This window comes from Oryx dammah, unplaced genomic scaffold (genome assembly GCF_014754425.2).
Source record: "Oryx dammah isolate SB20612 unplaced genomic scaffold, SCBI_Odam_1.1 HiC_scaffold_13, whole genome shotgun sequence".
NCBI classification, from domain to species: domain Eukaryota; kingdom Metazoa; phylum Chordata; class Mammalia; order Artiodactyla; family Bovidae; genus Oryx; species Oryx dammah.
Window position 1 is genome coordinate 50,688,895 of NW_024070197.1, and position 27,421 is coordinate 50,716,315.

At 58.0% G+C, this 27,421-nt stretch overlaps 3 protein-coding genes across 4 annotated transcripts; 2 read left to right on the top strand and 1 right to left on the bottom strand.

Annotated features, from left to right (window-relative positions):
* The first annotated feature begins 2,987 nt into the window (after positions 1-2,987).
* Positions 2,988-11,750, top strand: MVD (mevalonate diphosphate decarboxylase). Its single transcript, XM_040253699.1, has 10 exons — positions 2,988-5,210; positions 7,154-7,224; positions 7,628-7,742; positions 8,009-8,155; positions 8,853-9,052; positions 9,141-9,215; positions 9,315-9,533; positions 9,717-9,832; positions 10,587-10,695; positions 11,128-11,750. Exons 1-10 carry the CDS (start codon positions 5,141-5,143, stop codon positions 11,206-11,208), a joined length of 1,203 nt encoding a protein of 400 aa, XP_040109633.1. The 5' UTR covers positions 2,988-5,140; the 3' UTR covers positions 11,209-11,750.
* A 689-nt stretch (positions 11,751-12,439) lies between these two features.
* Positions 12,440-19,323, top strand: LOC120872959 (cytochrome b-245 light chain). Of its 2 annotated transcripts, XM_040253704.1 has the most exons (6): positions 12,440-12,589; positions 15,845-15,914; positions 16,347-16,421; positions 16,646-16,729; positions 17,243-17,324; positions 18,927-19,323. In XM_040253704.1, the coding sequence occupies exons 1-6, from the start codon at positions 12,532-12,534 to the stop codon at positions 19,131-19,133; spliced, it is 576 nt and encodes a 191-aa protein (XP_040109638.1). In that variant the 5' UTR covers positions 12,440-12,531; the 3' UTR covers positions 19,134-19,323. The 2 variants fall into 2 exon arrangements, with proteins under 2 accessions (XP_040109638.1, XP_040109637.1); XM_040253703.1 differs by having other exon boundaries at positions 12,467-12,589; positions 16,347-17,324.
* Positions 19,324-21,303: 1,980 nt separating this feature from the next.
* Positions 21,304-27,146, bottom strand: IL17C (interleukin 17C). The gene is made up of 4 exons (XM_040254131.1): positions 27,087-27,146; positions 26,398-26,454; positions 22,363-22,703; positions 21,304-21,947 (listed from the first exon to the last, which is right to left on the bottom strand). The coding sequence occupies exons 1-4, from the start codon at positions 27,144-27,146 to the stop codon at positions 21,686-21,688; spliced, it is 720 nt and encodes a 239-aa protein (XP_040110065.1). The 3' UTR covers positions 21,304-21,685.
* Positions 27,147-27,421: the final 275 nt, after the last annotated feature.

Below are 27,421 nucleotides of genomic sequence, written 5' to 3' on the forward strand. Positions count from 1 at the left end.
CCCTGGGTGACTGGTACTCACACTAATGTTTGAGCAACGCCATACCATGCGCCCTCTTAGCAACACTGAGAAATCACTGCAAATGAAATGAAATCTGGGAAAGCACATCAAAACCACAAGGAGACACGACTTCACACCTCACGGCCATTAGGGAGTCTGCGCAAAAAAGGAAGGAAAGGAAAGAATAAGTGTCAGTGAGGACACAGGAAATGGAAGCTGGGGACTTTGGTGGGGAGGTAACATGGTGCAGCAGCGTGGAAAAAAACCGGAAGTTCCTCTGAAAATTAAACACAGAACTGCCGCATGACTCAGAAACTCTACCTCTGGGTGTTTACCCCAAAGAACCAAATAAGAGGAACTTTAATAAGAGACAGTGGACACCCACGTTCACAGTAGTGTTACTCACCAACAGCCACGGGGTGGAAGCAACACAAATACAACAGATGAGTGGATAAGCAACATGTGGTCCATCCATACAATGGAATATTACTCAGCCTTAAAAAGCAGGGAAATTCTGGCATCTGCTACAACATGGATGAACCTTGAGGACATTATGTGCAGTGAAATAAGCCAGACACAGGATTCCACTTACATGGGTCCCTGGTGCAGACAAATTCAGACACAGAGTAAAACAGTAGCTGCCAGGGGCTGGAGGAGGGGATTCACACTCAGTGTTTACTGAGCATAGAGTCTCAGTTTGGGAAGAGGAAAAAGTTCTGGAGATGGACCTGGGGATGACTGCACATCGATGTCAGTACACTTACTGCCACTGAACTGCACACTTGAAAATGGTTAAGGAATTCCCTGGTGGGTCCAGGGGTAAGACTCTGTGCTTTCAAGGCAGGGGACTTGGGTTCAATCCCTGGTCAAGGAACTATATCCCACATGTTGCAACCAAGACCCAGTGCAACCAAGTTTTTTTTTTTTAAGGAAAAGGTTCAGTTCAGTTCAGTTGCTCAGTCGTGTCCGACTGTGACCCCATGAATCGCAGCACGCCAGGCCTCCCTGTCCATCACCAACTCCCAGAGTTCACTCAGACTCACGTCCATCGAGTCAGTGATGACATCCAGCCATCTTATCCTCTGTTGTCCCCTTCTCCTCCTGCCCCCAATCCCTCCCAGCATCAGAGTCTTTTCCAATGAGTCAACTCTTCGCATGAGGTGGCCAAAGTACAGGAGTTTCAGCCTTAGCACCATTCCTTCCAAAGAAATCCCAGGGCTGATCTCCTTCAGAATGAACTGGTTGGATCTCCTTGCAGTCCAAGGGACTCTCAAGAGTCTTCTCCAACACCACAGTTCAAAAGCATCGATTCTTCGGCACTCAGCCTTCTTCATAGTCCAACTCTCACATCCATACATGACCACAGGAAAAACCATAGCCTTGACTAGACGGACCTTACCTGACCTGCCTCTTGAGAAATCTGTATGCAGGTCAGGAAGCAACAGTTAGAACTGGACATGGAACAACACACTGGTTCCAAATAGGAAAAGGAGTACATCAAGGCTGTATATTGTCACCCTGCTTATTTAACTTATATGCAGAGTACATCATGAGAAATGCTGGACTGGAAGAAACACAAGCTGGAATCAAGATTGCTGGGAGAAATATCAATAACCTCAGATATGCAGATGACACCACCCTTATGGCAGAAAGTGAAGAGGAACTAAAAAACCTCTTGATGAAAGTGAAACTGGAGAGTGAAAAAGTTGGCCTAAAGCTCAACATTCAGAAAACAAAGATCATGGCATCCGGTCCCATCACTTCATGGCAAATAGATGGGGAAACAGTGGAAACAGTGTCAGACTTTACTTTCTTGGGCTCCAAAATCACTGCAGATGGTGACTGCAGCCATGAAATTAAAAGGAAAAGGTTAAGAAGGTAAATTTTGTTACATATTTTACATTAAAAAAATGCTTTGAAATAAGACAGGAAGTCTGAGGAAGACTGTGAGAAACGTTCCAGGCTCTGTTCTTGTCCTGCAGCTTTGACACTTCAGGCTGACTCCCTGAAGTGTCAAGGCACCTACCACATCTCCATGAAACATTTTAATGGAGCAAATCAGAACACGGGACCATCTGTAAAAGCTTCTGCCCTTTGGTTTATCACTCCCACTATGGCAGAACAGGCATTAACCCACATCTAGTTTACAAAAAGCCCCAGAAATAGAGGTCCTGTGATGAGCTTATCTTCTACATGCTTGAAGGCTGACTGTTCAGAAGAGCAGGGGCTGATGGTGTCAACCTGGGGTCTATGCCCAGCCCTCTTTCAGGAGGCTTGTTTGTTCAAGGTTCCCCACTACACAAATGCACAGTCAGGCACTTATACCCATGTGTTCAACTGTGAGCATGGTTCACATGATCATAACACTGAGAACATTACCTGTATTGGGGAGTATGGATTGTGGTGGGGATAGAAAACAATTCCTCATTTCTGCTTGGTGACAATCAAAAGATGCCATCGAAAATGATAATAAAGGAAGGAGACAAAGAAAGAGGGAAACAAGTAGGCTGTTTAGAAACATGGAGGAAGGGGCTTCCCTGTGGTTGAGAATCTGTCTGTCAATGCAGGGGATGCATGTTCAATCACTGGTCCAAGAAGATCCCACATGCCACGGGGCAACTAAGCCCATGTGCCTCAACTACTGAGCTGGCACTCTTGGGGCCACGCTTCACAAGAGAAGCCACCGCAACAAGAAGCCCATGCGCCACAACTAGAGAGCAGCCCTCGCCAGATGCAACTAAAGAACATGCAGCAATGAAGACCCAGTGCAGCCAAAACAGTCAATTAATTAAAAAAGGAAAGTAACAGGGAGGAAAATAACAGATGTAAAAGTGGCTGCCTTTGGACTCCCCTGGCAGTCCAGTGCAGGGGACACAGTTTCCCTTCCATCCCTGGCCTGGGAAGGTCCCACCACGGGGCAACTAGGCCTGTGCTCCGCAACAAGAGAAGCCACCAAAATAAGAAGCCTGCACACCAGGATCAAGAGTGGCCCCTGCTCGCCGCAGCTAGAGAAAGCCCACACCCAGCAATGAAGACCCAGTGCAGCCAAAATAAGTTAAAAAATAAAGTGGCTGCCAAACCTGGGGGTGAGCACAGAAGAGTGTCTGGTAATTCTCTCTTTAAATCAAGTACATATAATACTGTCTTTGTCTTAGTTTGTTCAGGATGCTGTAACAAACAATACCACAGACTTGGGGCCTTAAACAACCACCCCTGAGTTCTCAGTTTGGAAGCTGGAAGTACGAGATCAAGGTGCTGGCAGGCTTGGTGTCTGATGAGAGCCCCTTCCTGGATCATGATGGTACCCTCACCTGGAGAAAGGGTGAGGAACTCTGTGGGATCTTTTATGAGGGCCCCACCCCCATAACCTCATCACTCCCAGAGGCCCCCTCCTAACGCCATCATACTGGGGGTTAGGTTTCAACATATGAGTATGGGGTGACACATTTCACTCTATAGTCAATACTTAAATTATAAACAATAAAATAAAGTCCTCCAGAGTGGGACACCTGGCACAGTACTTGGTGCAAAACAGATGGCATCATGAACCTGTGAGATGTCCCTTCATCACTGCCACACACCGTACAAATCACTGATGCTCATAGGCGACCTTGCTTCTATAGTTCAGAGAATGCACTGCCACCACTGTCCAGAGAAATGCACCAACAGCTCTTCAAAGGAAGTTTTAATGGCTCTGCATGAAACAAAACAGTGACTCCAAGAAAAATGTAACAACCATCAGAAACACAACTGAAAACAGTGAGATACCATTTTTCATGGGTCAGGTGGATGGGGAGCTGCTGTGCTGGGGAAGGTTCCAGATCCCTTACTTTGGTGGCTGGGATCAATCAAACTTCCAGAGGGAACTTGCCAAGAGCTATCAACTTTACCTCAGGTACATCCTGCTAGGCCCTTCAATTCCAATTTCAGGGATTTATCCTAAAGAAGGACTCAACACTTGCGCAAGAAACCTGCTTGTGTCCCAAGACTGATAACAACTTCACTGTCAACCAACAGGGTACCAGTTGGACAAGTTATGGCAAATGGAGATCTTCAGGATGGTCTCTAAAAAACACCTAATCAGAAGAGAGCTATTTGCTGATACTTGTAGGAACAGAACCGGGGGGCTACGCTCCTATCTTCACTGAAAACGGAATCATTTTAAAGCCAAAAATAAATTTTTACAAACAGAAGGGGGAAACTGGGAGTTATTGTGTAAGGAATAGAATCTGACCTTAGGAAAATGGAAAAGTTCTAGAGGTGGAGAGTGGTGATGGTTGCCCAACAATGTGAAGGTATTTAATGCCACAGAATTGCAAGCTTCAAAGTAGTTAAAAGGGTACGTTTTACAGCAGTAAGAGTCATTATAAACGTGGCAACCCACTTCAACAGGGAAGCCTGGCGTGCTGCAGTCCATGGGGTCGCAGAGTCGGACACGACTGAGCGACTGAACTTTAACCCTGAAAAGAGAACCCCGGCTGGTACGGAGCTTTAAAAGAGGGGGGGTAGGGCTGGAAAGTACCTATTCCGAAGAAGTTCCTCCCTCAGCAGCCCCTCACCCAGGAACTGGTTGGTGAGGGGGTGGGGAGTCTCTGGGAACCCCGGGCGGCGGGGTGAGGGGAAGCTCAGGCAGCCGGGCTGAGGAAAACTCGGGCGTCGGAAACTCAGGGCGGCCGGGTGAGGGGAATTTCGGGCCGCTGAGTGAGGGAAACCAGGGCGGCGAGGCGTGGAGGACCTCGGGCGGCGGAGTGCGTGTCTTACGGCGCTGAGCGCGGCATTCACCCTTAGTCTTCACCTGGAACCCTCGGCGCAGGTCGGGAAACTGCACCACCAGGCGCCTGCGCGGAGCTCGCGCCTGCGCGGACTTCTTCTGAGTGTGAGGGGAGGGGGGGCGGAGGCGAACCAATCTCTGCGCCTGCGCAGAGTCGGAGCGCGTTTTCGGGCCAGCGGGGGCGGGCTCAGGGTCGCCAGTCTATCTTCCGATGCCACTCATTGGCTGAGAGGTGGAGCATGGGCCAGGCCCGCCTTTAATTGGGCGACACGCGAGCAGGTGGGGCTTTGAGGACCAATCGCCGGTCCCGCTGCGGGGCGGGTCTGGAAGGCTGGCGGCCGTGGGTTGGGGTCGCTCTGTTCTTCGGCCATGGCTTCAGAGAAGCAGATCGTGGTGGTGACTTGCACCGCGCCCGTCAACATCGCGGTCGTCAAATACTGTGAGTGGTGGGCTCGTGAGGCGCAGGATGTGGGGGCCCTGCGGACAGGGAAACTGAGGCTGGGAGGGGCTTGTTTGGGCGGTGGACCGGATCCCCGGACAGCGGCAGGTGGGCTGGGCCCTCGTGTGGACGTGATTGTAGTCCGAGTGCAAATGTGGGGACCCTCCCGCGGTGCGATCGCGGAGCTGGGCACCACGTGCAGCCAGAAGACCTGGGGACGTGTTTCATACAGGACGCCGGCCCCCGTGGGGGCTTGATTCCCACGGCCACGCCCACCCTGCCACCTCCACCTGCTCTCGGTGTCTGTCTTGTTCAGGTCTCAAGAATGCTCCCGGGATTGGCTCCTTTCCCTCACTAGTTTCTGGAGAGTCACCCGTGTGAATCTTGGAGTCCCCAGGGGGGAGGGGCCACAATTTGCTTGGCAATATGCCTTTGCAAGGCAACTGGGCTGTTTCCAGTTTGGATCAATTATGGGAAAAGCTGCTGTAAACTTTTGTGTACAGGTTTTTGTGTCAATGTAAATTTTCATTCTTCCAGATAAATGCCCCGGGAGTACACTTGCTAGGGCCATAGAGTGGTTGCATGTTTGGTTTTTTAAAGAAACAAACTTTTCCCATTTGGCTGTACCATTTTTCATTCCTGCCAACCACATAAAACCGTATGGGTGATCCAGCTTTCTGGCATGCGTTGTTGTCACCAGCTATTATTTTAGCCATTCTGATGGTGACATCGCACTGTGGCTTTAGCTTGTTTCTTCTGCTGCTCAGTGATGTTGAACAGCATTCCGTATGCTCATTTCCTCTCCGTGAGTCTTAGGTGAAATCTCTCTTCAGGACTTTCATCCACATTCTAACTGAACTGTCTGCTTTTTACCGTTGAGTTTTGAGAGTTCGTTTTGTATTTTAGATAATAATCCTTGCTACATACAAGATTTGCAAATATTCTCTCCCACCATGTAGCTTCTCTTTTCATCCTAACAGAGCCTTTCAAAGGGTTGAAGTTGTTAGATGGTGGTGGGGGCCAATGTGTCATCTTCTCCTCCTTGGTAGCAAGTCAGAGACGTCTTGATTCTAGCCCTTCATCCTGAGGAGTGTTAACTATGTTTTTTCCTAAAAGTTTTAGGCTTTTACATTTTAAATTGAAGTCTGATCTATTTTGAGTACTTTTGTTCAAGACATGAGACTGAGGCATGGCTGTGGTGGGCCATGGATGTCCAGTCACCCAGCGGCATTTTCAGAAGCCGCACCCCTCCTCCAAGGAACTGCTTTTGCACTTTTGTCAGCAAGTAACTGGGCATGTTTATGGGGGATCGTTCTGGGTTCTCCTGGGTTACCCACCAGGATTCATTCTCCTCATGTTCTGTAACTGTCCGCCACCCCAAAGACGAAAGTGGGGACCCTTTCGTCCCCACCTGTGCCTAACAGTGGATCTGAAATTTTGGACTTTCTGGAAGGTTTTCCGTATTTTGCTGTGATATGCAGGATTGGAAGAGCTCAACAGAAGTGGGGGTAATTCCAGAGTGTCTCCAGGGGTATAAACAAGGAGATTTAATAAATTTTCGGTAAATGGGGCTTCTTCTGTTTGGGAGGGAAAGGGAAGAGACTTAAATCAGGGCACTCAGCACCCGGCAGGCACTCCAAGACTACTTGCTGTATGAGTGAAAAACAAAACAGAAGCAGTGAAGCAGGGGTGGACTGGCCTCCAGCTCTGCTCTCGGGAGCTCAGTGAAGTGGGGAGCAATTGCCAAGGGGTTCCTGAGGGCAGGGGCACACCAGGAGGAGGACTTAGATTGTGCATTGAAAGAGCAAGATCCAGGCAACTTGGGGATCTATGGGGTGGCGGTGGCGGTGGGGAGGGGCGGGGCACTGGTGGGCAAGAGCAACAGGGTGCTGGTAGACGGGGCTGGGACACTGACTGGCTTTGCGGTCGGCTGTCTGTTCTAGGGGGAAAGCGAGATGAAGAGCTGATCCTGCCCATCAATTCCTCTCTGAGCGTCACATTGCACCAGGATCAGGTGAGCATGGGTTGATGATATACATTGAAAAATATTTACAAAACCCCTGTTTCCAGATGGTAGCAGTACATCTCCAGCCAATGAACGCCATCCGTCCCATCGCTCACTGCGAGGTGTGCTCAGCACACGGGCACGTGCATGCTGAGCCCTCCTAGGAGGTCCCCGCCCTGCATTCTCTGCTGGGAGATGGGCGTGTAGGCCCTTGCCCTGTGTAGTGGACACCCATGGGGCGTCCCCACCACTCAAGCCTGGCCTGCCTTGGCCTCCACCTCCACGTCCCTGTTCTCTAGCAAGGCCACTGCCCTGAGCAGGTGACCAAGAGGGACCAGGGGAGGAAAGGCCCCACAGAGAGGGGAGCTTGGCTGGTACCCAGCACTGAGGTGCCCTGCACTTTCTTTCCCAGTTAAAAACCACCACGACGGCCGCCATCAGCAGGGACTTCACAGAGGACCGGATTTGGCTGAATGGCCGGGAGGAGGATGTGGGGCAGCCTCGCCTCCAGGCCTGCCTGAGGGAGAGTGAGTAGGGTCCTTGGGGATGCTGGGGTTAGGACAAGCCTGCCCCTACCCCTGCACCGCTTCCTCGCGCTGGGTGGGTGTGAGCACATAGAAGGCACTGCCGTCACCTGGCCCCTCCCCACCTCACATCTCAGGGGCCGCCGATGCTTGTCAGCCTGGCCAGGTCTGGGCCTGGGGTCTCCCGAGAAGGGGGAGGTCTGTGTAAGGAGCTCGGGCAGAGGCCGGTCCCCCTGTGCTGACCCAGGCGTCGTCTCCCATCCCCACAGTCCGCCGCCTGGCCCGCAAGCGGAGGAGCAATGGCCATGAAGACCCACTGCCTCTCAGCCTCAGCTACAAGGTTCACGTGGCCTCGGAGAACAACTTCCCCACGGCTGCAGGCCTGGCCTCCTCTGCTGCAGGCTATGCCTGCCTAGGTGGGTGCCCCGGGACAGGTCCCTCACGAGCTTGCCCTGCACGCGAGGCCATGGCCTCAGCCATGTCGCACCTCTGAACGCTGAGATATTCTGGGGGCTCTGAGGGGAGGACCCAGCACATGACAAAAATCCCCCTCAAACTGGCTCAAACTAAGTGGGGGTGATTTCTTGGCTTACAACCAGAAACCCAGGGCTGTGGCCGGCTCCAGGCTCTCAGACGGCCTATTAGGAGCCCATCTTGCTTCTTCGGAACCCCTGCTCTGCTCTGCCCTCCTGTGGCTCACTCTCTAGCAGGGCCCCCCACCCCCAAGCTGGGGGCAGAGCCGGTCACCACAGCAGTGGGTGGTTGGGTCACATCCTCCACGTAGCCCTGAGACTAGTGAACCAGGGCAGACAGCTTGCCTTTTGGACCCCTCAGGGCCGCATCCCGGCATCATGCCCTTAAGACGTCCTGGCCTACGCCCAGCACTGCCAGCAGCCCCAGGCCTCCTGGTCCCCAGGGAGCTCTTCTTCCCAGCAGCTCATGTACCCTGAGAGCCCTCCGTGGAGGCTGAGCCTGTGAGCACGTGGGTGCTGACTGCCAGCCACGGAGCTGAGGGCCAAGGCTCCATCCCCCAGGTGCCCCCCTTCTCTACCACTGAGCACAGACCACCCCCCACCCCCAGCCTATCTGAGCCTCCCCTACCTCCACCTGCAGCCTACGCCCTGGCCCGGGTCTATGGGGTGGACAGCGATCTGTCGGAAGTGGCCCGCAGGGGCTCAGGCAGCGCCTGCCGCAGCCTGTACGGTGGCTTCGTGGAGTGGCAGATGGGGGAGCGCCCCGATGGGAAGGACAGCATCGCCCGTCAGGTGGCCCCCGAGTCACACTGGCCGGATCTCCGAGTCCTGATCCTCGTGGTGAGTGAGGGGCCCAGCTGGGGTCGAGAGGGCCTTCCCAGGCTCCCTGGGCCGCGGGCACAGTGAAAGCCTCCCTCCCTCGCCGCAGGTGAGCGCAGAGAGGAAGCCGATGGGCAGCACGGCAGGCATGCAGACCAGCGTGGAGACCAGTGCCCTGCTCAAGGTGAGGCCAGCGGGCGGCTGGCGGGCGGCTCCTCAGGGGTGCTTGGAAACCAGGCTCCACGGCTCCACGCAGCTCACAGGCTGGCCGTCTGCCTTACAGTTCCGGGCAGAGGCACTGGTGCCGGCACGCATGGCTGAGATGACCCGCTGCATCAGGGGGTGCGACTTCCAGGCCTTTGGCCAGCTGACCATGAAGGAGAGCAACCAGTTCCACGCCACCTGCCTGGACACCTTCCCGCCCATCTCCTACCTCAGTGACACATCCCGGCGCATCATCCAGCTGGTGCACCGCTTCAATGCTCACCACGGGCGAACCAAGGCAGGTGCGGGGCTGGGCGCCCCAGGCGGGCTTCACGGAGCCTGCTTTGATGGGGGCTGCGTCTCCATCTCACTCTCATTGATGGCATAGCCCCCATGTTGGAAAAACTCCACTCCCCATCCTGAGTGGGTGGCCTGTGGGTCCTGGAAACTGGTCTGAGCCCATCTGACCGCCCGGTTCCAGGTGGCGTACACTTTTGATGCGGGTCCCAACGCCGTGGTCTTCACCCTGGACGACACCGTGGCTGAGTTTGTGGCTGCCGTGAGGCACAGCTTCCCCCCCGAGTCGAATGGAGAAAAGTGAGTTGCAGGTCCCCATCCAGGAGGCCGTGGCGGGCAGCAACCATGAGGACCACAGGCAGTGTCCCCACATGGGTGCCCATGTGGCTATGGATGCTTGTCCACTTGGCCCAGCCCCAGGGGCACATGCCTGTTTCTGGCGGCTCCTGTGATGATGAGTGCATCTGGATTTCTCCCTCCCAGCTATTTAAGGGGCCCTGTTCTCATTGTGGGGACACTTGACCCACTAGGGATGTGAGAAGCGTGTGTGGGTTCTTTTTATCTGTCACCCTAAGGAGGCAGTGAGGCTTCTGGTAGGTGGAGCTAAGTACTGCTCCCACACTGCGTGGGATTGGCCCCACAATCGAGGACGTGGGGGCTCGACTCATCGCCCTGGTTACTGTGGGGTTGGTTTGTAGGATTAAGCTTGAACTGAGGCCGTTTCTTAAGCTGTGTCCCCACGGGGCATGGCAGCATGGTGGGCCAGGGCGAGGGGCAGTACTATAGCCTCATGGAGGTCTCCTGAAGCCCTCCCCTCAGAGACAGCCAGGCCCTGGCTTTCTCACTCCGGGTGTGCCTGTATCCACCATTTAACCACCTCGAGGTGTGCAGCCCAGTGGCATTAAGAACAGGCTGAGCACCCTTGTTCATCAGCCCCAAAGGCCCCGACCCCGCTGGCAGTCACGGCTCCCAGCAGTCCTGCATCTGCCTGTGCCGCACACGTCCCACACCTGCCGTCCTTGGACTGCAGTCCAGCCCTGCCTTCTTCCCCCAGGTTTCTGAAGGGGCTGCCCGTGGAGCCCATCCTGCTCTCAGATGAGCTTAAAGCTGCGCTGGGCATGGACCCTGTCCCTGGCAGCATCAGATACATCATCGCCACCCAGGTGAGTCCTGGTTGCACACCACATGCGCCCTGCAGGCTCGCCCCAGGGCATCCACAGGAGGGCCAGTGAAGTAGCTGTGACCCTGCTCCTTGGTTTCACAGCACCTAGTGTTCCCCTCAGTCACTCACAGAGAATACTTAAGGACGGATGGATGCCTGTGGTGTGCAGGGGTGGGGCTGGACTGTGGTGTACCCTCCAGAGCAGGTCAGGGTCCTATCTGACTCCTAGACCTGTGACCTATGCTCTCCAGGCCTTGGTCTCTGCCGACCGGTCCGGACTTGCTATCCACTCCATGTCTGCCCAGAGGGACTGAGCCTCTGCCTGAGGATTGGCCCCTGGGCCCAGCATCACCAGGGTGTCTGACCTGCCTGCATTTCCTGAAAGGGCAGGTGCACCCTGTCCCTCCCTAATGCTAATTTCTTAACCCCACAGGTGGGACCCGGGCCTCAGGTCCTGGACGACCCTGGCGCTCATCTCCTGGGTCCTGACGGTCTGCCAAAGCCAGCTGCCTGACCACCTCTTCGACGGGGCCCGGCTGCCGCTGGGAGAAGGGGCCGCTTCGCTGGGATTGGGAGCTGGGTGTGGTGGTCAACAGGCCACGCTTGTTGGGATTTGTGGCTAACTGCCTGCTCTGGGCCAGGCCATGTGCTGTGGCTGAGTTGGGCAATGGAATGACGCCTGCAGCCACCCAGATGATCAGGGGCAGCCCCCCCCAAGTGCCTCACCTTTCCCTGACCTGCACCCAGTGCTTGCTGAGATGGGGACCTGGACCCCGATCCAACACCAGGGGACTGAGCCGGCAGGGAGCTGCTGGTGCATCGATCATGAAGGCTCTCAGGCCCTGGACGCATGGGCACCCCACTGCCACAGGAGGTGATGGCATGTCGGGGTACCCCTCAGAGCTGGAAGCCAGGTCACCGTGCAGGGGACGACCTCAGGACAGCTCCATGAAGTGCTCCCTCAACTCTGAGCCCAGGCCCCTGAGCGGGTGCAGTGTTGTGTCTGCGGGACAGGGGAACAGTGCCAAGGCCAGAGTAAAGGCAGTTCGAGGACTCCACCTGGCCTGGTGTGCTTTCTTCAGCCCTCACCCAGGGGGCTGGGCGGGCATTGTGGGGGGTGGGGCTGGGGCCTCCCCGCCATGGGTGGGATGCTTAGCACAGGCCACAGCCATACAGTGCTGGGTAGCCATACAGTGCTGGGTGGACGTGGTCACTAAGGCCGACAGGCTGGGGAAATGGTTCGGGTTTGGCTTTAAGCTCGGTCCACGTCCCCGTTCCAAATGAGTTCCATTCTTCTCCCCTGTCCTAACCCAGCTGGGGGAAGTAGGGGGAGGGCTTCTGAGCCCTCTGACCTTGACCCTAAAAGGGAGTCCAAGGAGGGAGGTGACAAAGGACAGGGGCCAGCAGTGCTACATTCTGGGTTTTCCCAGAAGCTTCCCACACTCACCCGCCCTACCCCCCAAGTTAGTCCAGGGTTACCAGTAGGGCCAAGGCCACCACACCTGCACTAGCCCAGGGCCAGATGCGGTGGGCCTCCCAGGACTCTCCCCAGGGGCTGGCCTGAAGCCCTGCTTCCCCTCCAGGAGTCCACCGAGGCCGGGCTGGCTGGGCCTGCAGGGGAGGAAGACCTGAGGTCCCGTGGAGAGAGTGGGGGGCAAGGCTCCTGAGACCCCAACCTGCCGCCGGCCTGTCACCTGGGGAACCGGGTTGGGGCGGAGCCGGAGGCGGGGCGGGGCGGCCCCGGAACTTGGGGAACTTGGGCGGGGCGGGAAGCTTGCTGAGCTCTGGGGCCGCAGGGTCTGAAGAGTCCGAGCCGCGTTCGAGCCGATCTGCCGCCATGGGGCAGATCGAGTGGGCCATGTGGGCCAACGAGCAGGCGCTGGCGTCCGGCCTGAGTGAGTGAGGGGCGCTTGCACCTGGGGAGGGGGCTGTAGAGGGGCTGCTGAGCCTGGGGGCGGGGCGCCGCGGCAGTGCAGGGGGGCTCTGGGGCTGGGGAAGTAGGGGCCTGGAGACCCCAGGCTGCGAGAGGTAAAGGGGAAAGGGCAGGCTGGAGAAGGGGCGGGAGCAGGGGTCCTGAGGAGCCACAGACACCCGGCTGGAGCCTGGGGTGGGGCTCCGGGCCCGGAGGCTCCAGTGGGCGACCTACAGCGCCGGCGGGAAGGGGGCTGGGGGCCTCTGTTGGGAGCAGGCTGCAGCCGCCAAGAGGAGCCTTGGGACTGGGGAGGGGGATTCAGGGCCCTCCTGCCCCTGCACCCCGTGCACACCCACACCCCCATCCTCTGCCCTCTTCCCCACCCCCACCCCCCCCACACACACACAAAAGAGGAAGTTCAGTCTAGGGAAGAAGCGCTTGCCCCCGTGATTTCCGGAGAACTCACCGCCCAGAAGGGCTGGGAAAACCCAGCATGACCCACCCCTGCCTGGAGTGACCCTCCTGCCCTGGGGAGGAAGCTCCCTCCCCTAAGGCTCCTGGGCTGCGGAGGTGGGCTCTTCCTGCCCCCTGGCCAGGGGCTTGGTCCATGGAAATGGGTGACCGCTCTGTCTCCCGGGGCGCAGCCCTGAGTCTGCTCAGAAGGACATTGCACAAGGCAGCTGAAGACGACCCATGTGACCCCTCCCACCCAGCTCCCAGGGCCTGCTTCTGGGTAGGAAGGCGGCCGTCCCCCCTGCTTCCCTGTGCTCAACCGCGGTTGCAGACAGTGCTGTACGCACTTGGACTCAACTTCTCAGGAGAGGGTGGGGCTTGAGGCTTGAGGAAGCCGCCCGTGGCTCCGCCCCTCCCATGAAGGCCCCGCCCCCAGTGGGAGTGGGCGGGCGGGAGGACCTGGGGGTAAAGTGATGAGGAGGGTCTCAGCCACCACATCTCACCTGGGATCCACCCTGAGGCCCCCACCGCCAACCTGGGGACTGAAGGAAGGAGCCTGCAAAGCTGAGCTGGGGGTGGGGAGGGAGCACTTTAAGGTCACATTTTGGGGGTGGGCAACTTTAGGGTGCCAGGCAGGGCAGCCCCCTTCTGGCTTCTAGATGGCAGAGAACCCAGTGGGTCAGTACGTGGCTTTCCTTGCTTCTGCCCTAAGCTGTCTTCTCCCACTGCTGTCTACCCCTCCCCATCACCACCGCAATGACTACTGCTTGTTTTCCTCCACAACCTTCTGGCTCTAAATTCCTCCTCTTGCTAACTCCTGACTCAGTACCAACTACAGGCCCCACGAGCATCTCAGCCCACCGTCCCTTTATGTTGTAGAGAATCGCATCTGATCAGATAACGGTCCCTCTATCTCCCACCACTCTGCCCCTGCCCCTCTGGCCTGGGGGCCCACCACCCTGGTGTTTGCCACAGAGCTGGCTCCCCCCACTTCACCTCTCTACCCACATCCACCTGCTCAGAGGAGTGTTTCCAGAGCTCCCAGCCCAACAGCCATGCCACCCACCTCATTCACCATGATCTGAAGTGTCTGTCCCCATCAAGAGACCCCAGGCCCCTCTGGGAGCTGAGGCTCCTGCTAATGACGCAGGCTCAGGCCAAGGAAATTACAGGCCCAGGTCGAGTGGACGAGCCACTGCCTGAATGTGGGAGCAGTGGTCCTTCCCTCCTCCAGCACAGCAAGTGTGAACACGACACCAGCAGAAGAACGCCAGGGTTCAGGGGCTGAAGGGAGGGGTGGGAGGTCAGAGCTTTTACCTCATGGGACTGAGGCCAGACCGAGAAAGGCTGTCTGAACAAGAAACAGATCAAAAGATCGTCCCCTCCAAGCAGTTGTGTTATCTGCCAACACAGCCTGGATGAAGAAAGTCACAAGGAAGACAAAACCGCTGGAAACTCAGGCCTGTGCTACACAAGGGGCAGGGGCTGCCCTCTCCCACTCTATGCCACAGGGACCACCAACGAAGAAGTTCAGGTCATCAGAAAGGAGTGCTGAAGGGTGTGCTCCAGCGAGGGCGAAGCTGGATCCAGAGGGAAGATGGCTATGCCACTGTGAAGACACTGACTGTAAATAATTAATAATTGTGGCTAATTTGGGGTGAGATTAAAGATAAACCTTCTAAAGTCCACATGTAGTTCAGGAAGAGGAATTTTAAAATTACAGTTTGATCAAGTCAGTAAAAGGCAGGAGAAGCAACAAGAAAAGCTGTTCAAGAGGAAACCCAAGTAAGATAACAAAGTAAGTTATCTGCAATCACAGTCAATAAAATGTGTCAAATTCACTGTCAGATTGCTTAAAGGGTGAAGAATTTAACTCTATCAGCTGATTCATAAAAGCCCAACATTGGAAGCAACTGACATGTCCCAAAGGCAGGAGAATGCATAAATAAATTGTGGGAAACTACCCGATGAGACAAACAGCGATCCGGAGCTCTGTGCAAACCACCCCAGGAAGGGTCTGGACCAACCTTCTGTCAGCAAAAGAAGAGCCCTCAGGAAACCTGGGATGGGGGAGAATCTTGATATGGGTGGAGGTCACATGGTGGGGGTCACACGTGTTAAAAGTCTGTGCACTTTATGTCATAGTGATACCTCAGTAAGTGACTGGAACCCTGAGGATGGGTGGCCGTGATGGAGTGACAAGTGTGAGTGTGCGTCACGCCCCTGAGCGGTACACTGAAGCTACCGCCATAGAGGAAAATCACTGGGGAGGAACGGGGCGATGCACATGCTCACGGCGGGTGGGCTGCGATCAGGTACACACAGGGCCACCCAGACCCAGCATCACACAGAGCGCACGAACAGGATCAGCCCACACACCCGAGGCCAGGACAGAGGGTCCACGCAGCTGGTACAAAGTCAACCACCAACAGCGTGGTCCTTAAATGCATTGAGCAGACGCTCGGTGCCACGGCTCCCAGGCCTCGGGGGTGTGTCCAGGCTGGAGCCAGGCCCTGCCTCCCTCTCAGCAGCTCCTCAGCCCCCTCCCTGCCTCAAATGCTGCTCTTGGGGAAGGGTCCCAACGCCCATGCCTATAGCCACCCCCATCATCTACCAAGGTCTCCCCCCCGCCCCGGGTCCCCTTCCTGGGCTAACATGGTGGCAGATACGGCAGCTCTGTGGTGGACTGTTGGCCCCCCTTGGGGAGGGGGCCCTGGGGAAGGGGCCAGAGCCCCTGCAGAGATGGGGTATGGCACCTACTAACCTCCTTCTCCTCTGCCCACAGTCCTTATCACCGGGGGCATTGTGGCCACAGCTGGTCAGTTCACCCAGTGGTACCTGGGCGCCTACTCCATGTATCCTCTTGCTGCAGACCCAGGTTGGGGTCGGGGCCAGAGAGGCTGCTGCCCCTTGAAGGCAGGAGGGGCTCCGAGCAGGGAGGTGACAGAGCCTGGGGGCCTCCCTGGCAAGGGAGGGAAGTGTCCGCGGCACCTGAGGGCTGACACTGAGGCCTGAGAATGCTCGGGGTCCCTCTCTATTCCCTTCTGTCAGTCACCCTCCCCAGCTGGCCTGGCCTGTCCACCAGTGGACCGAGCCCCACTTGTCCCGCCCAGTCCAGCTGTTACAAGCCCTCCAGACGCCAAGGCAGGCATGGGGAAGGGAGGCTATCTTGTTGGAATCCTGTGGACCTCAGGCAGTGGCCACACCTCTCTGTTCTCGAATCAAAAGAGCCGACTCCCTGGGGCCTCTCAGGCTTGATCTGGGCTGTTCCTTAACCTGGGCTTCAGAGCAGCGGGCGTATTGGTCTGCCTGCTGGAGTACCCTCGAGGGAAGAGGAGCAAGGGCTCCACCATGGAGAGGTGGTGAGTTTCCTACCCTGCTCCGGGAACCACCCTCCCGCCCCCACCAGCTGTCACTACGAGGAGCCTGTCACTCCTGTCTCTCTGAGGCTCCAGCACCAGCCCAGGCAGGGTCTGCCCTGCCACTGAGCCTGAGACCCCCTCCCCTCCCAGGGACGAGGAACCGGGTGGTCTGAGAGGCTGGGGCGGGTGGAGGGTGACGTGGCCTGTCTCCCGCTCCCGCCTAGTGGACAGAAGTATCTGACCAGAGTGGTGAAGCTGTTCGGGCCCCTCACCAGGAACTACTACATCCGGGCCTTCCTGCACCTCGGGTGAGCCTGCACCCACTTGGGACCCCTCAGTGCCACCGGCAGAGGACTGCTGGGGTCAGTCAGGCCCCTCCCAGTCCAGAACCTGTTCCAAACAAAAACCCCAGGTCCCAGGCTCTGCCAGGGGTTCCCCAAACCTGTATCTGTCATTAACACTTCACCCCAGCCTGATAGCTTAACTCAGATAATCGGTGCCCCAGGGTTGATGGCTCAGCCGCCCCCGCTGAGTCTGCTGGAGAGACCGCCATGCTGCCAAGACCTCTTCCCAGGGTGGTGGCCGGGGGCCAAGAGCCCTGTCCAAAGACTCGGGAAGGTGCAGACCAGTCAGAGAACAGCTAGGGGTGAAGTTAAAAGTCCAGCCGTGCAGGCCCAGCTGGGCCTGCTGGGCCTCCCCTCCATTCGGGCTCCTGCGATCCTGTGCTGTCTGACCCATGCCGGGGCCGGGGAGCTGTGGACCCCCTCTGACCGTCCTCTGTCTCCCCTGTCCCCTCTGACTGCCCTTCACCCCTACTCCAGGCTGGCGGTACCTGCTGGCTTCCTGCTCGCCACCATCCTGGGGACAGCCTGCTTGGCCATTGCAAGTGGCATCTATCTGCTGGTGGGTAGCATCCTTGCAGTCAGCCTCAGCCTCATGGCTGGTCCTGCAAGCCGAGCCCGTGTCCTGGCTTACGTTGTGGGGACAGTGACACTGTGGCCTTCATGTGTGGCCCATCTAACATGCTAGCCACTCCCCTACATCCTCCTGTAACCCATGCCACAAAGCCTCGACAGGGGAGGGGGGGGCCCCCACTTTACAGACAAGTGGCAAAAGCTTGGAGAGGGGATGTGGCTGGCCTGCCGGGCCCTGCTCAGAGTGGGATCCATTGCTCAAAGTTTTCTATCCAGTTCAAGGTGCTGCCAGGAGCACTTCCCTGGGACTCATGAGTCTGGGTGGTGCCACAAGCTGTGCGGGGCTGGGGTTTGCCTGGAGTCCAGGTTATGCAAAAGGCCCCTTAAAGCCATCTTTATAGCAGGGTGGGGGAGGCTGGGAGGTGGGGAGGAGGAGGCGGGGAGGTAATGACAGTGGAGTGGGGAGGGATGAGGATCCCTGCCAGGCACAGGTTGCAGAATGCCCACTGTTTGCATGCTGCCTGCTGGCTGTCAGGCCACTAAGCCATGGGTTCCAACCCAGCCACAGCCTCCAGCCTCCCAGAGTCAGTTTTGGCTTGATTGCTCTACTAATTCCAACCCCAGGCGCCCCTCATACATCGCACCTGTCTTTCTGTGCCGCTTGTTCAGATCTTCCCATTTTTCTCTTGGGGTTTTGTCTTCTTGTTAGTTTGCAGGAACCACGCGTGTGCTTTCACTGTGAACCCTTTGTAGCTTTTAGCTTTTGAGGATACTTCCCCTCTGTTAGGGATCCACCTTTACCCATGGATTCTTCACTGAGCAGAACACAAGTTTGCCGTCTAAATTGTTTTTCTATTTTATGGTTTCTCCTCCCTGCCCCCACCCCACCCCGCGGCCTCTCTGCTGTATTTTCCTGCATTCGCTTCCTTTAACTTTCTAGCTTTAGCTTCTGGGATAGAGTGTTCTAGTCTTTAACTTAGGTGTGATTATAGAACCTCTTTTCATTCTTATGCTTCATAAATTATATGCCGTCACTTTTTTTTAAAATCAACTATTATGGAATACAAAGTTAGAGATACACGTTTCTAGGTCCACTTGGCCTGTGGCCGTGGGGCAGGCCCAGGACTCTGCATTTCGGCAAGTTCCCTGGGCGGCAGTCTCCCCCCTCGACATGCCTGGGCCCCTGGCCTCCCACACTGTGCCTGCCACCCCACCCCCCACCCCTACCCAGAGCTGCTGGCCTCGGTTCAACATCATACCCCTTAGGCCTGGGCTCCTGTCCTGCTCCCAGCCCTTAGTCCCTGGGAGGAAGCCTGGTCTTGGGCTGTGCACCTGGCAGTAGCCTCCAGGGGTCATTCAGAAGCCCCAGGGTTCCACTGTCCCCCTCTCAAGTTGAGGTGTCTCCTGGCTGGTGAGACAGCTGGGTTCTGACCATGTAGCCTCAGGCCTGGCACATAACCTCACTGAGCTACAGCCCCTCAGGTCTTGCTGAGCTCAGTCCTGTCCTGGACCCTGGCGGGGGCTGGGGGGCGCAGGGACTGGGTCGGGGGGTGGCCCAGGAGGAACCATGCCCAGCCTGTGTGTCCTGTAGGCGGCCATTCGTGGGGAGCAGTGGAGCCCCATCGAGCCCAAGCCCAAGGAGCGGCCGCAGATTGGGGGCACCATCAAGCAGCCGCCGAGCAACCCTCCACCCCGGCCCCCGGCTGAGGCCCGCAAGAAGCCGAGTGAGGAGGCGGCAGGGGTCCCTACGGGTGGCCCCCAGGAAAACCCCATGCCGGTGAACGACGAGGTCGTGTGACCAGAACCTCAAGCCACTGTGGCCCGCTGAAGCTTTGAAGGCCCTTCCTCCTGTAGGCAGGCCAGTGGGTGGGTGGGGCTGTGTGGTGCCCAGCCAGGGGTGTCCCCTTTCCTGCAGCCTCTTTGGGGTTCCTTGACAGCAGGGCTGGGGTCTCGGTGCCTCGTGTGTTCCATGAATCATGTACCTGGAATTCCCTGTGTTTGTGTTTCTGCTCTGGAAATGAACGTCTCGGGTCGGGGGATGGCCTGTGTCCTCCCAGATCCCCCATCTACCAGGGCTCGCCTGATGGAGCACTCCTCAGGCCACCCCGGGGTCGATGTGCCACAGGCAAGATGCCCGCACAAGAACTTCCGCCCACTCTGGGTCACCAAAACTGTTACCAAACCAAATGCCCCTTACCCCCGTGCAGCAAAGCCAACCTACTGACTTGGGTCGTGGTGAAGGAAAGGGCAGCATTATCGCAGGTGCTGAGCCAGGAGGCCAAGTGGCTCACGTTCAGACGACCCCCAGCCCCCTCGGCTTTCAGGGAAAGGTTTTTAAGGACAGTGAGAGAGGGTAGGGGGGTAATCAACAGACAAGAGACCCAAATTTGGTTCCGCAACACACACACACACCACACGTGTCCCCGGCTTACTCTCCCAACACACCACACACACACCATACAAGCCATGGCAGGGGCCCCAAAGCTCATCAGCTCACACCCAGCCTGGGAAGCCCTTCCATCCTGGATACCCAGTCCCCCAAAGTCTGGGATAATCCTTCAGTCACTGGCTTCCTGCTCTCACAGTTTCAGAACTGGGGTCTCTGGGATCTCTGGCCCGGAGGGCACCCTGCCCATCAACCAACACTCTGTCTTCAGCATAAATCCAGCAGGTTCACTGTTCCCTGCCCCCTGGCCACTCCCAGCACTACCTGGGCCTGCCTAGTGCCTGGCTCAGAGCCCAGAGACTCACAGGAACACAGGGCAGACCCCAGCCTACCCCCAGCCCCACTGCTCTGGACCCCATCACCCTGCCCGCTGGCCTCCAGCCACCCTGACCTCCCAGACACAGCTGCATGGGCTGCTCCCTCTGCCTGGAGCATGGGGCCCTGGGTGGCCAGCCGGGTCGTCCTCAGGTGGCCTCCACTGCAGCCCCTCTCTTCCTGATGTGTTCACCACCAACAGGCCAAGCACTTTGCCGTGGGTCCTGTGGCCATGAGTCACCTGCAGGGCAGGCAGGGGGCTGAGCATTTTGTCACTGCTCCGTTCCCAGTGCTGGGCACGTGGCCGAAACTCAGGGCGTAAGTGCTGACTGAAGACTGCTTCCAGGCTCAAGACATAGTCACCTCCTCCAGGAAGCCTTCTCTGAGACCCTCCCGCCTTCCTGGGCCTTACACACAGTAGGTGTCAATCATCGGTAGAAAATGGCAGGGGTGTGCAGACAACCGTCCTACAGCCCCGCGGCCCAGCATCAGCCCTCGGAGCTGAAGGGCATCACAAGCAGCAGGGAGCCTGAGACTCTAAAGGCGGGTCGTGACTGAGCCAGGACGCTGAGGCTGTGCACTCAGCCTCTAGACTGCCAGGAATGTGCTCTGATCCAGGATATCCTGCCATGAGCGGGCGGGCAGTTCCTTGGTAGCTGACGGGGCACCTGAGCTGGTAAGCCTGGCTGCCCCTCTCTGGCAGCTCACCTACAGTGGACAGAAGGCCTGGGTGGGGGGTGTCTAGAGTTTTCTGGGCCCCTGTTGGGGCTGGGGGAGCATGACTCAGCCAGGTTAAAGATGTGTCCCCCTGAGTTGACCACTTGCCCTGAAGTTACCCTGAGGACACCTGTCCGTGGGGCGGGGAGGTGGTCCCCAGGGACCACAGCCATGTCTGTGAATAGAGGGCTGGGCTTTGGGAGTGTGGCCCATCGCCAAGCCTGGGAGCTACTGCTCATCCATCAGGGCACAATTGGGTTCTTCTGTTGAAACCCACCCCGCCCTGGGTGCACCTGGGTTCATGCACAGATCTTTCTAGGACACACCACACTAGTGGCTGCCCCTGGCGGGCCGTGGTCAGTGACTGCCCCTTGGGCCCCAGATGGGTATAGAGGGCCTGGCGGGGGTGAAAGAGAGGGGCTTCACCCACTGCCCTCTGTGCCATTCAGGTCTGTGTTCTGGGGGCGGTTTATCAAGTAAACAACATAGATTCACATGGAAAATAAAAAGCTGTTTTAGAAACACAGGGGTACTTTTTCCTCCCAAGGGGCTGGGGTGAGGGGCGCCCAGGGGCCTGGAGGTGGAGGCAGCCATCAGAACACAGTTTCCCTTTTCTGTAGGTGTTTTAACAAGTCCTAGAACAGTGAAAATGTTCCTTCTAGCCCAGCTGTTTCTGTAAAAGGGTAAACTGTATTTCGAGGTGGGGGCTGCCTGGCGCAGGCTCCCACCCTCCTCCCCTCCCCAGCCTTTCCTGGAGCCAGCCCTTCCTGGAGCCTCGTACCTGCCTGAGACCCAAGGGGCACATAAATAAGCAATAAATACACATAAATAGGAGGGCCTCCCTGGAGGCCAGTTCAGGAGCCAAGCGGCAGTCACCGGGCCGACCTGGGCAGGACACAGGTGCAGCCCACGGGCACACGGATGAACTCGGCATGGAAGGTGAAGGCCCCAGGCGTGGGCACCCCTGTGGCGTCCTGGGAGCAGGGCCTGCGGCGTAGTACCAGGAGGCTCTGGACCAGTGGCACCGAGTTGAGTGCGGCCGTCTCGCGGCCCGTCTTGGCGCTGATACAGCCCCGGCACAGGCACTCAGCGAAAGCCAGCTTCTGTGGGTAGCGGCTCTCGTCTGTGTCCACGCTGCAGGGACAAGCGGGGTGTCAGAGAGCCTGGAGGGCACCTCCCTCCCTGCCCATGCCCCCCGCCCCCCCGCAAGCCATATGCACTCAGGGCCCAAGGCCTGCGGTGTGGGGCGCTGAGAGCACGTGGCACACAGCTGGTGCCCAGTGAGTGTGGGTGTGCCTGTGCCCCATGGCCTCCCAGAGCATGGAAGCCTGCTCTCTTCCCACCTGGCCCCGTCTCACCCCTGCAAACACTCAGATAGGGGCCCCCAAATAACCCAGGGGACCCTGGTGTCCCAGGTCTGGCTGCGATCGAGACACGGGGTGAGGACTGGCTCATGCGGAGCCTCACCCTTGCCCTCACGGAGCTGGAACCACCAGCCGGAGGTCATGGTCACAGGGAGAGTGCCCAGGCCCCGGGAGCCCGCCCTCACCGGTATCTCCAGGGCGAGATGGAGCGCTGGTGGACGTCAGCTTCCAGCACCTCTCCCAGCTGCAGCACGGGGCACTGAGTCCCGGCCGGGGCCCCTACGTGCCTCCTCCTGCGGCCTACCGCCTCCAGGCTGGACACCAGGGCCACTGGCAATGCCTGCTCCCACTTGGCAGCTCGAGCCAGCAGGTGTGGGGGGGCGTGGCCCAGGGGCAGCTCCTCTGCGGAGTAGCAGCGCAGGGTCCCAGGGCTGTGGGGGTGGCTGTGGGCCCCCACCTGGAGAGAGGGGCTGTGGCGAGCCAGGCTGGTGGGAAGCCAGAGCAGAAGCAGGAGGCCAGGGAGGAGCTGGTGGAACAGGCGGTGGGTGGTCAGGGGTGGTCAGGGACGGGCCCTCCACTGCCACCCACGGGCTCTGCTCCCGGTGGAAGGATGGGGCTCTGCTCCCGGTGGAATAATGGGGTGGGGGAGGTGTAGCATCCCTCTACAGCTGAGGGAACAGGAGGTCTGGAGGGGCCAGCCTCTCAGCCCAAGCTCACCAGCGAACCTGGGATCCAGGATCCTGGCTCCCTTCGACCCCAAGATCTGATGGGTTTCCTGGACCCTACCCCCCACACCCTCAGCCTGGGGGGTCAGTGAACCACCAGCCCTTTGGGACCAGGCAGCCCTGTGCAGGTGGGGGCACGGGGGGAGAGGAGCGTCTTACCATCGCAGCAGGGGCTGGGCTCTGGGCTCCTGGCTCCAGCACGTCCCTGGTGGTTGACCTGGCGGCGGCTGGCCTGTGGTGCCCTTTATACCTGGGGCCACACCTGGGGAAAATCTGGGCACTGCTTCCTCCTCGGGAAGTGCCTGGCTGCGCTTCCTCCTTCCCTCCCTGCAACCGTCCCCTCCCCTCCTCCTCCTCCCTCTTCCGCCACCCCCATCTCTCCCCCATCCCTCCCTGGCACCCCCCAGGGGGACACTGCCTCTGGCAGAGCACTTGCAAATGTGGCTGAGAATGAAGGGTCTTGCCTGACACTCTTGAACCTTCTGTAAGCTCGAGTCCTAGCCACTTGTATGTTTCTGTTGTTTGGACCTGGTGCCCAGGGGGGAGGGGGCTCCTTCATTTTGCGCTGCTGTCCAATCCCCCACCAGGCTTGATTCTCTCATCCATTCCTCTTGCCAAGAGGGAGGTTCCAGAAGGGACAGGGGCCGGTGAACATCTTCAGGTTTCTCTGTTGGGCTTTTGTGGTTTTATCAACAAAGTGTAAGTCTAAGCGCGAGGGGGTGAAGATACCCTTGAACCTTTAAGATGCAGGGTGCCCTAGGAAGGTTTCTAAGGAGGCCCCAGGAGCCCACCTGTAGCAACTCTGTGCCACTGGCTGGGGGTAATGGGGTGGGGAACTTCGTTATCCCGAAAAGGAGACGGTTTGGAGCCAGATTCTGCAAAGTTTTGAATTCTAGGTTTAGACGCCATCCTGGGAGGGCCCGCGTCTGCCCTGGTCTCTTGAATCTGTACCACATGTCCAGCTGAGGAGGGCCTCGCTGTGGAGGATGGGGTCAGCTCTCCTGGTTTCCCACCTGCCCGCAGGAGGCAGAATGCACACCATCAAGGCACCAGTCTGAGTTTGGAGGCCCAGACTGGGTGGATAGGAAGACCCCTGAGACAGCACTGGGAGAGGCAGGGTAACACCTGGGCCCTCCCAGGGCCTCTACTGGGCAGTGCGTGACTCTGGGCCTCCAGTCCACCCTCCCTCCACATCTTGATCTGGAGTAAACGTTTCCAGAGCAGGCGCTGCGTCAAAGCTGTTCTCCCGGCTTCTTCCTGATGAATGGATGGACACTTTGAGTCCCCAGGCTGTTCCTGCCTACCACGCCCCTGCCCATGGCCACCCACCTTCTGCTGATACACCTCCTGCAGTGGGGAGCTCACCACCTGTATTCGTCACAACTGGGGGCCTTAAAAGAAGTGTCTTTTCTCAGGTCTGGAGGCCGGAAGCCCCAGGTCAGTGTAGGCAGGGCCTCTCTCCCAGCCCTGGTGGCTTCTGTGGTCCTCAGAGGTCCTGCGGGTGCCTCTCTCCCCAGGTGTCTCTCCTCCTCCACGGCTTTCACACTCTCCTAATTCACACTCTCCTAATCCAGGATGATATCATCAAGATCTGAACTTGACCATGGCTGCAGAGACCCTTTCCTCAGATAAAGGCACATTCCTCACGGGCACTGGGGCTATTCGGACCTCGACATGGTTTTAGAGGAACAACAGAGCCCCTTATACCTTCCCCTGGGCCAGATGCTCAGGTTGAGAAAGACCCCACCTTCCTACAGGGCACTCGACCTCAGAAATTCCAGTCCCTCCTGCCTGGGCCCCACAAGTGAGGGGAAGTGGTACCTGTGCCTGGCAACAGCCCCTGGGGAGAAGCCGCCAGGAGAACAGGGAGGTGGCCCCAGCAGTGGCCTTGCCTTTGCGCAGCTGGGGTCCCCACACAGGATCTTTGGAAGTGAAAGGCTGTAGAACTTGCTTGCGCAGTGGTCCCTACACCGAGGGCTGAGCTCTGGCATTTTCTGTGTCTTTCTGAACAGCTGAGCAAGTGGGCGAGTCAGGCACAAGTCTTGAGGCTAGGCCATGTGCCTCCCTCACCACTGCCCTGATCTGTTCTGTGGGCACTGGCAGGCTGGTTGGGGTTGGGGTTGGGGTCTGGGGCACCAGCTGGAAAGACAGGGCGGGGCCCAGCAGTGCCTCATTCCTGTGGGTGGCTGAGGCAAGCACACCAGTACCAGGTTGGGCAAGACTGGAAAGGGAGCTGCAGGAGGAAGGCCAGAAGGCTGTTGAGGTGGTGTCCTGGATGGCTCCGCCCCCAGACCACTAAACCACACCCACCACATCCCTGTCCCCAGACTGCACCCACAGGGCCATGCTCCCAAGTCCCTGCCTGGAGAGATGCAGAAAGGGGATGGAGGGGAGACAGAGTGGGAAATGGAGGTACGGGAGGAGGGATGGAAGGAGATAGGCACAGAGATCCAAGGAGACTCAGACAGATGCAGACACTGCGGACAGAAGGCAGTGGAGAGAGAAAAAGGCAGATCCAGGGCAGGAGACACACGGACAGACTCAGCAGGGACAGTCCCTCTGTCCCTGCCTGTGACTCAGAGCCCTTGCAGCCCTGGCTGGACAGGAGCAGCCCAAGTGGGCCTGAGTTGGGGAGGTGGACTGCAGGACAGGTTTGCTCTAGGCTCTTGCAACTCCAGGCTCAAAGTTCTCCCCCATCTGATGGGGAGACCTAGGGGCAGACCTCAGGACCGTCTGTAAAACAGGGGTGGCAATCCCCTCCCCCTTCCCTCCTGCAGCACGGCCTTCTCGACCACTGGGCCCAGGCAGCACTGCCCATGGTGAGTCTGCCACAGTCCAGTTTTCTTGTGCTCCCCAAACCTTGCTCTGTCGGGAGCAATCTCTTTGCCTTGTCCTAGTCCATGGCCCTTCAGGGGCTGGCTGACCAGGGTGGGGGTCCCTGTTTGTATACTCAGGGCTTGTGCCTCCTTTCAGCCCAGCTCCTCCTGCCAATGAAGGTGGACTGCTGTCATCTGGGGCATACAGGCCTGAGGGGCTGGGGTGCTGGACAGTTGGCACAGGGCGGGAGGGTGTTTCTGAGTCAGTGGTAGACGACAGCAGGCTCGTGGGGAGGCAGGCAGGTGTGACCCCCATCATGAGAAACCCGAGGGACCTTCACTGTCATTGAACTGAGCTGCCCCATTAGCTCAATGTGCTCCCTCATTCATTGGAGACTATACTCCACATTTGAGTTAGAAAAAGTATAAACTAAAAACATGGTGTCTTCCTTTTCTCATCCTTTCAAGAGAAAGGGAGAAGGCCTCATCTGAAGCTAGAGGTGGAACCCGCGGGGTGGGCTGGTGGGCAGAGGTCCTGAGGGCTGCTGCTCCTCATGGGGGGGGCGGGGTGGTCCGCTCACCAGCCAGGGGCGGGGAGGTGTAACTGAGACCCGACCCCTTCCCTGGAGAAGAGGAGGGTTAACATGAGAAAACTCAGAAGGCTGGGGTTTCAGTTTACCCTCCAGAGGGCCAGCTCGAGGATGGCACTCGGGTAGTGGACAAGGGAGAGTCGGATCTGTGAGAGGAAGTGTGGGGCACAGCTGGGTCAGAGTTCCAGGAATAGGAAATAGTGTGTGCAAAGGCCCTGGGGTGGGAGGAATGCCAGTGGGCAGAGAAGGCTCAGGTCAGGTCCGGGTCTGCCACAGAGGAGGAGGCTGGAGGGGCGGGGCTTGCCACAGAGGAGAAGGCTGGAGGGGCGGGGTCTGCCTCAGAGGAGGAGGCTGGAGGAGGGGCAGGAAGCAGAGCTTGGGCTTGAGGAACAGGTCGCGGCTCCCATCTTTGCAGGTGAACAGCCTGGCCGCACGTTCCCCGGAGGGCAGAGATGCTGAGAACCCATTACACCACGGAGCCTCCCTTTTCCCAGATGCTTGGCCTGGAATGTTCTTTCCACTAGACCTGTGGTGGAGCTGGCTCAGGGTGTGCTCTCAGCCCTCCTGGGACAGGTCCCTGCCCCCAGGTGGCAGAGGCCAAGCTGCCAGTTTAAACCCAGCCCTGGTCCAGGGACCCAAGGCCACAGGTCCAGCCCAGGCATGAAAGATCAGGTCAGGCCAGCCCCTTGGCTGAGTGCAGAGACCTGCCTGGGGGCTCACTTGTGGACTCCTGGCTTCAGAGGTCATCACTGCCTGGCTGGCTGGTGGGGCCCAGCACCTGGGGCCCAGCGTGCAGGGCCAGGCTATCAACCCAAGTTGTCCTGCATTCCGGCCCCATGTCCTCGAAGGCCGCCCACTTGGAGAATGGGAGTTCCCTCTGCACCTGGCTTTGACCTGATGGCAAACCAGATAAGACCTGAAAAATTACCCAGAAACATGCCATGATGAGGCCGGTGGTGCAAGAGGCCTTACGTGTGCTGTGCTGCGGGGTTGGCGCTGCGGACAGGCCACTGGAGGCCCTGCGGCGCTGGCTCCCGCCCAGCTCTCCTGTCCCACATTTGAAGGGCCACGCAGCCTTGGTGCAGAGGACCTGGTCACTGCATGCAGCTCCAG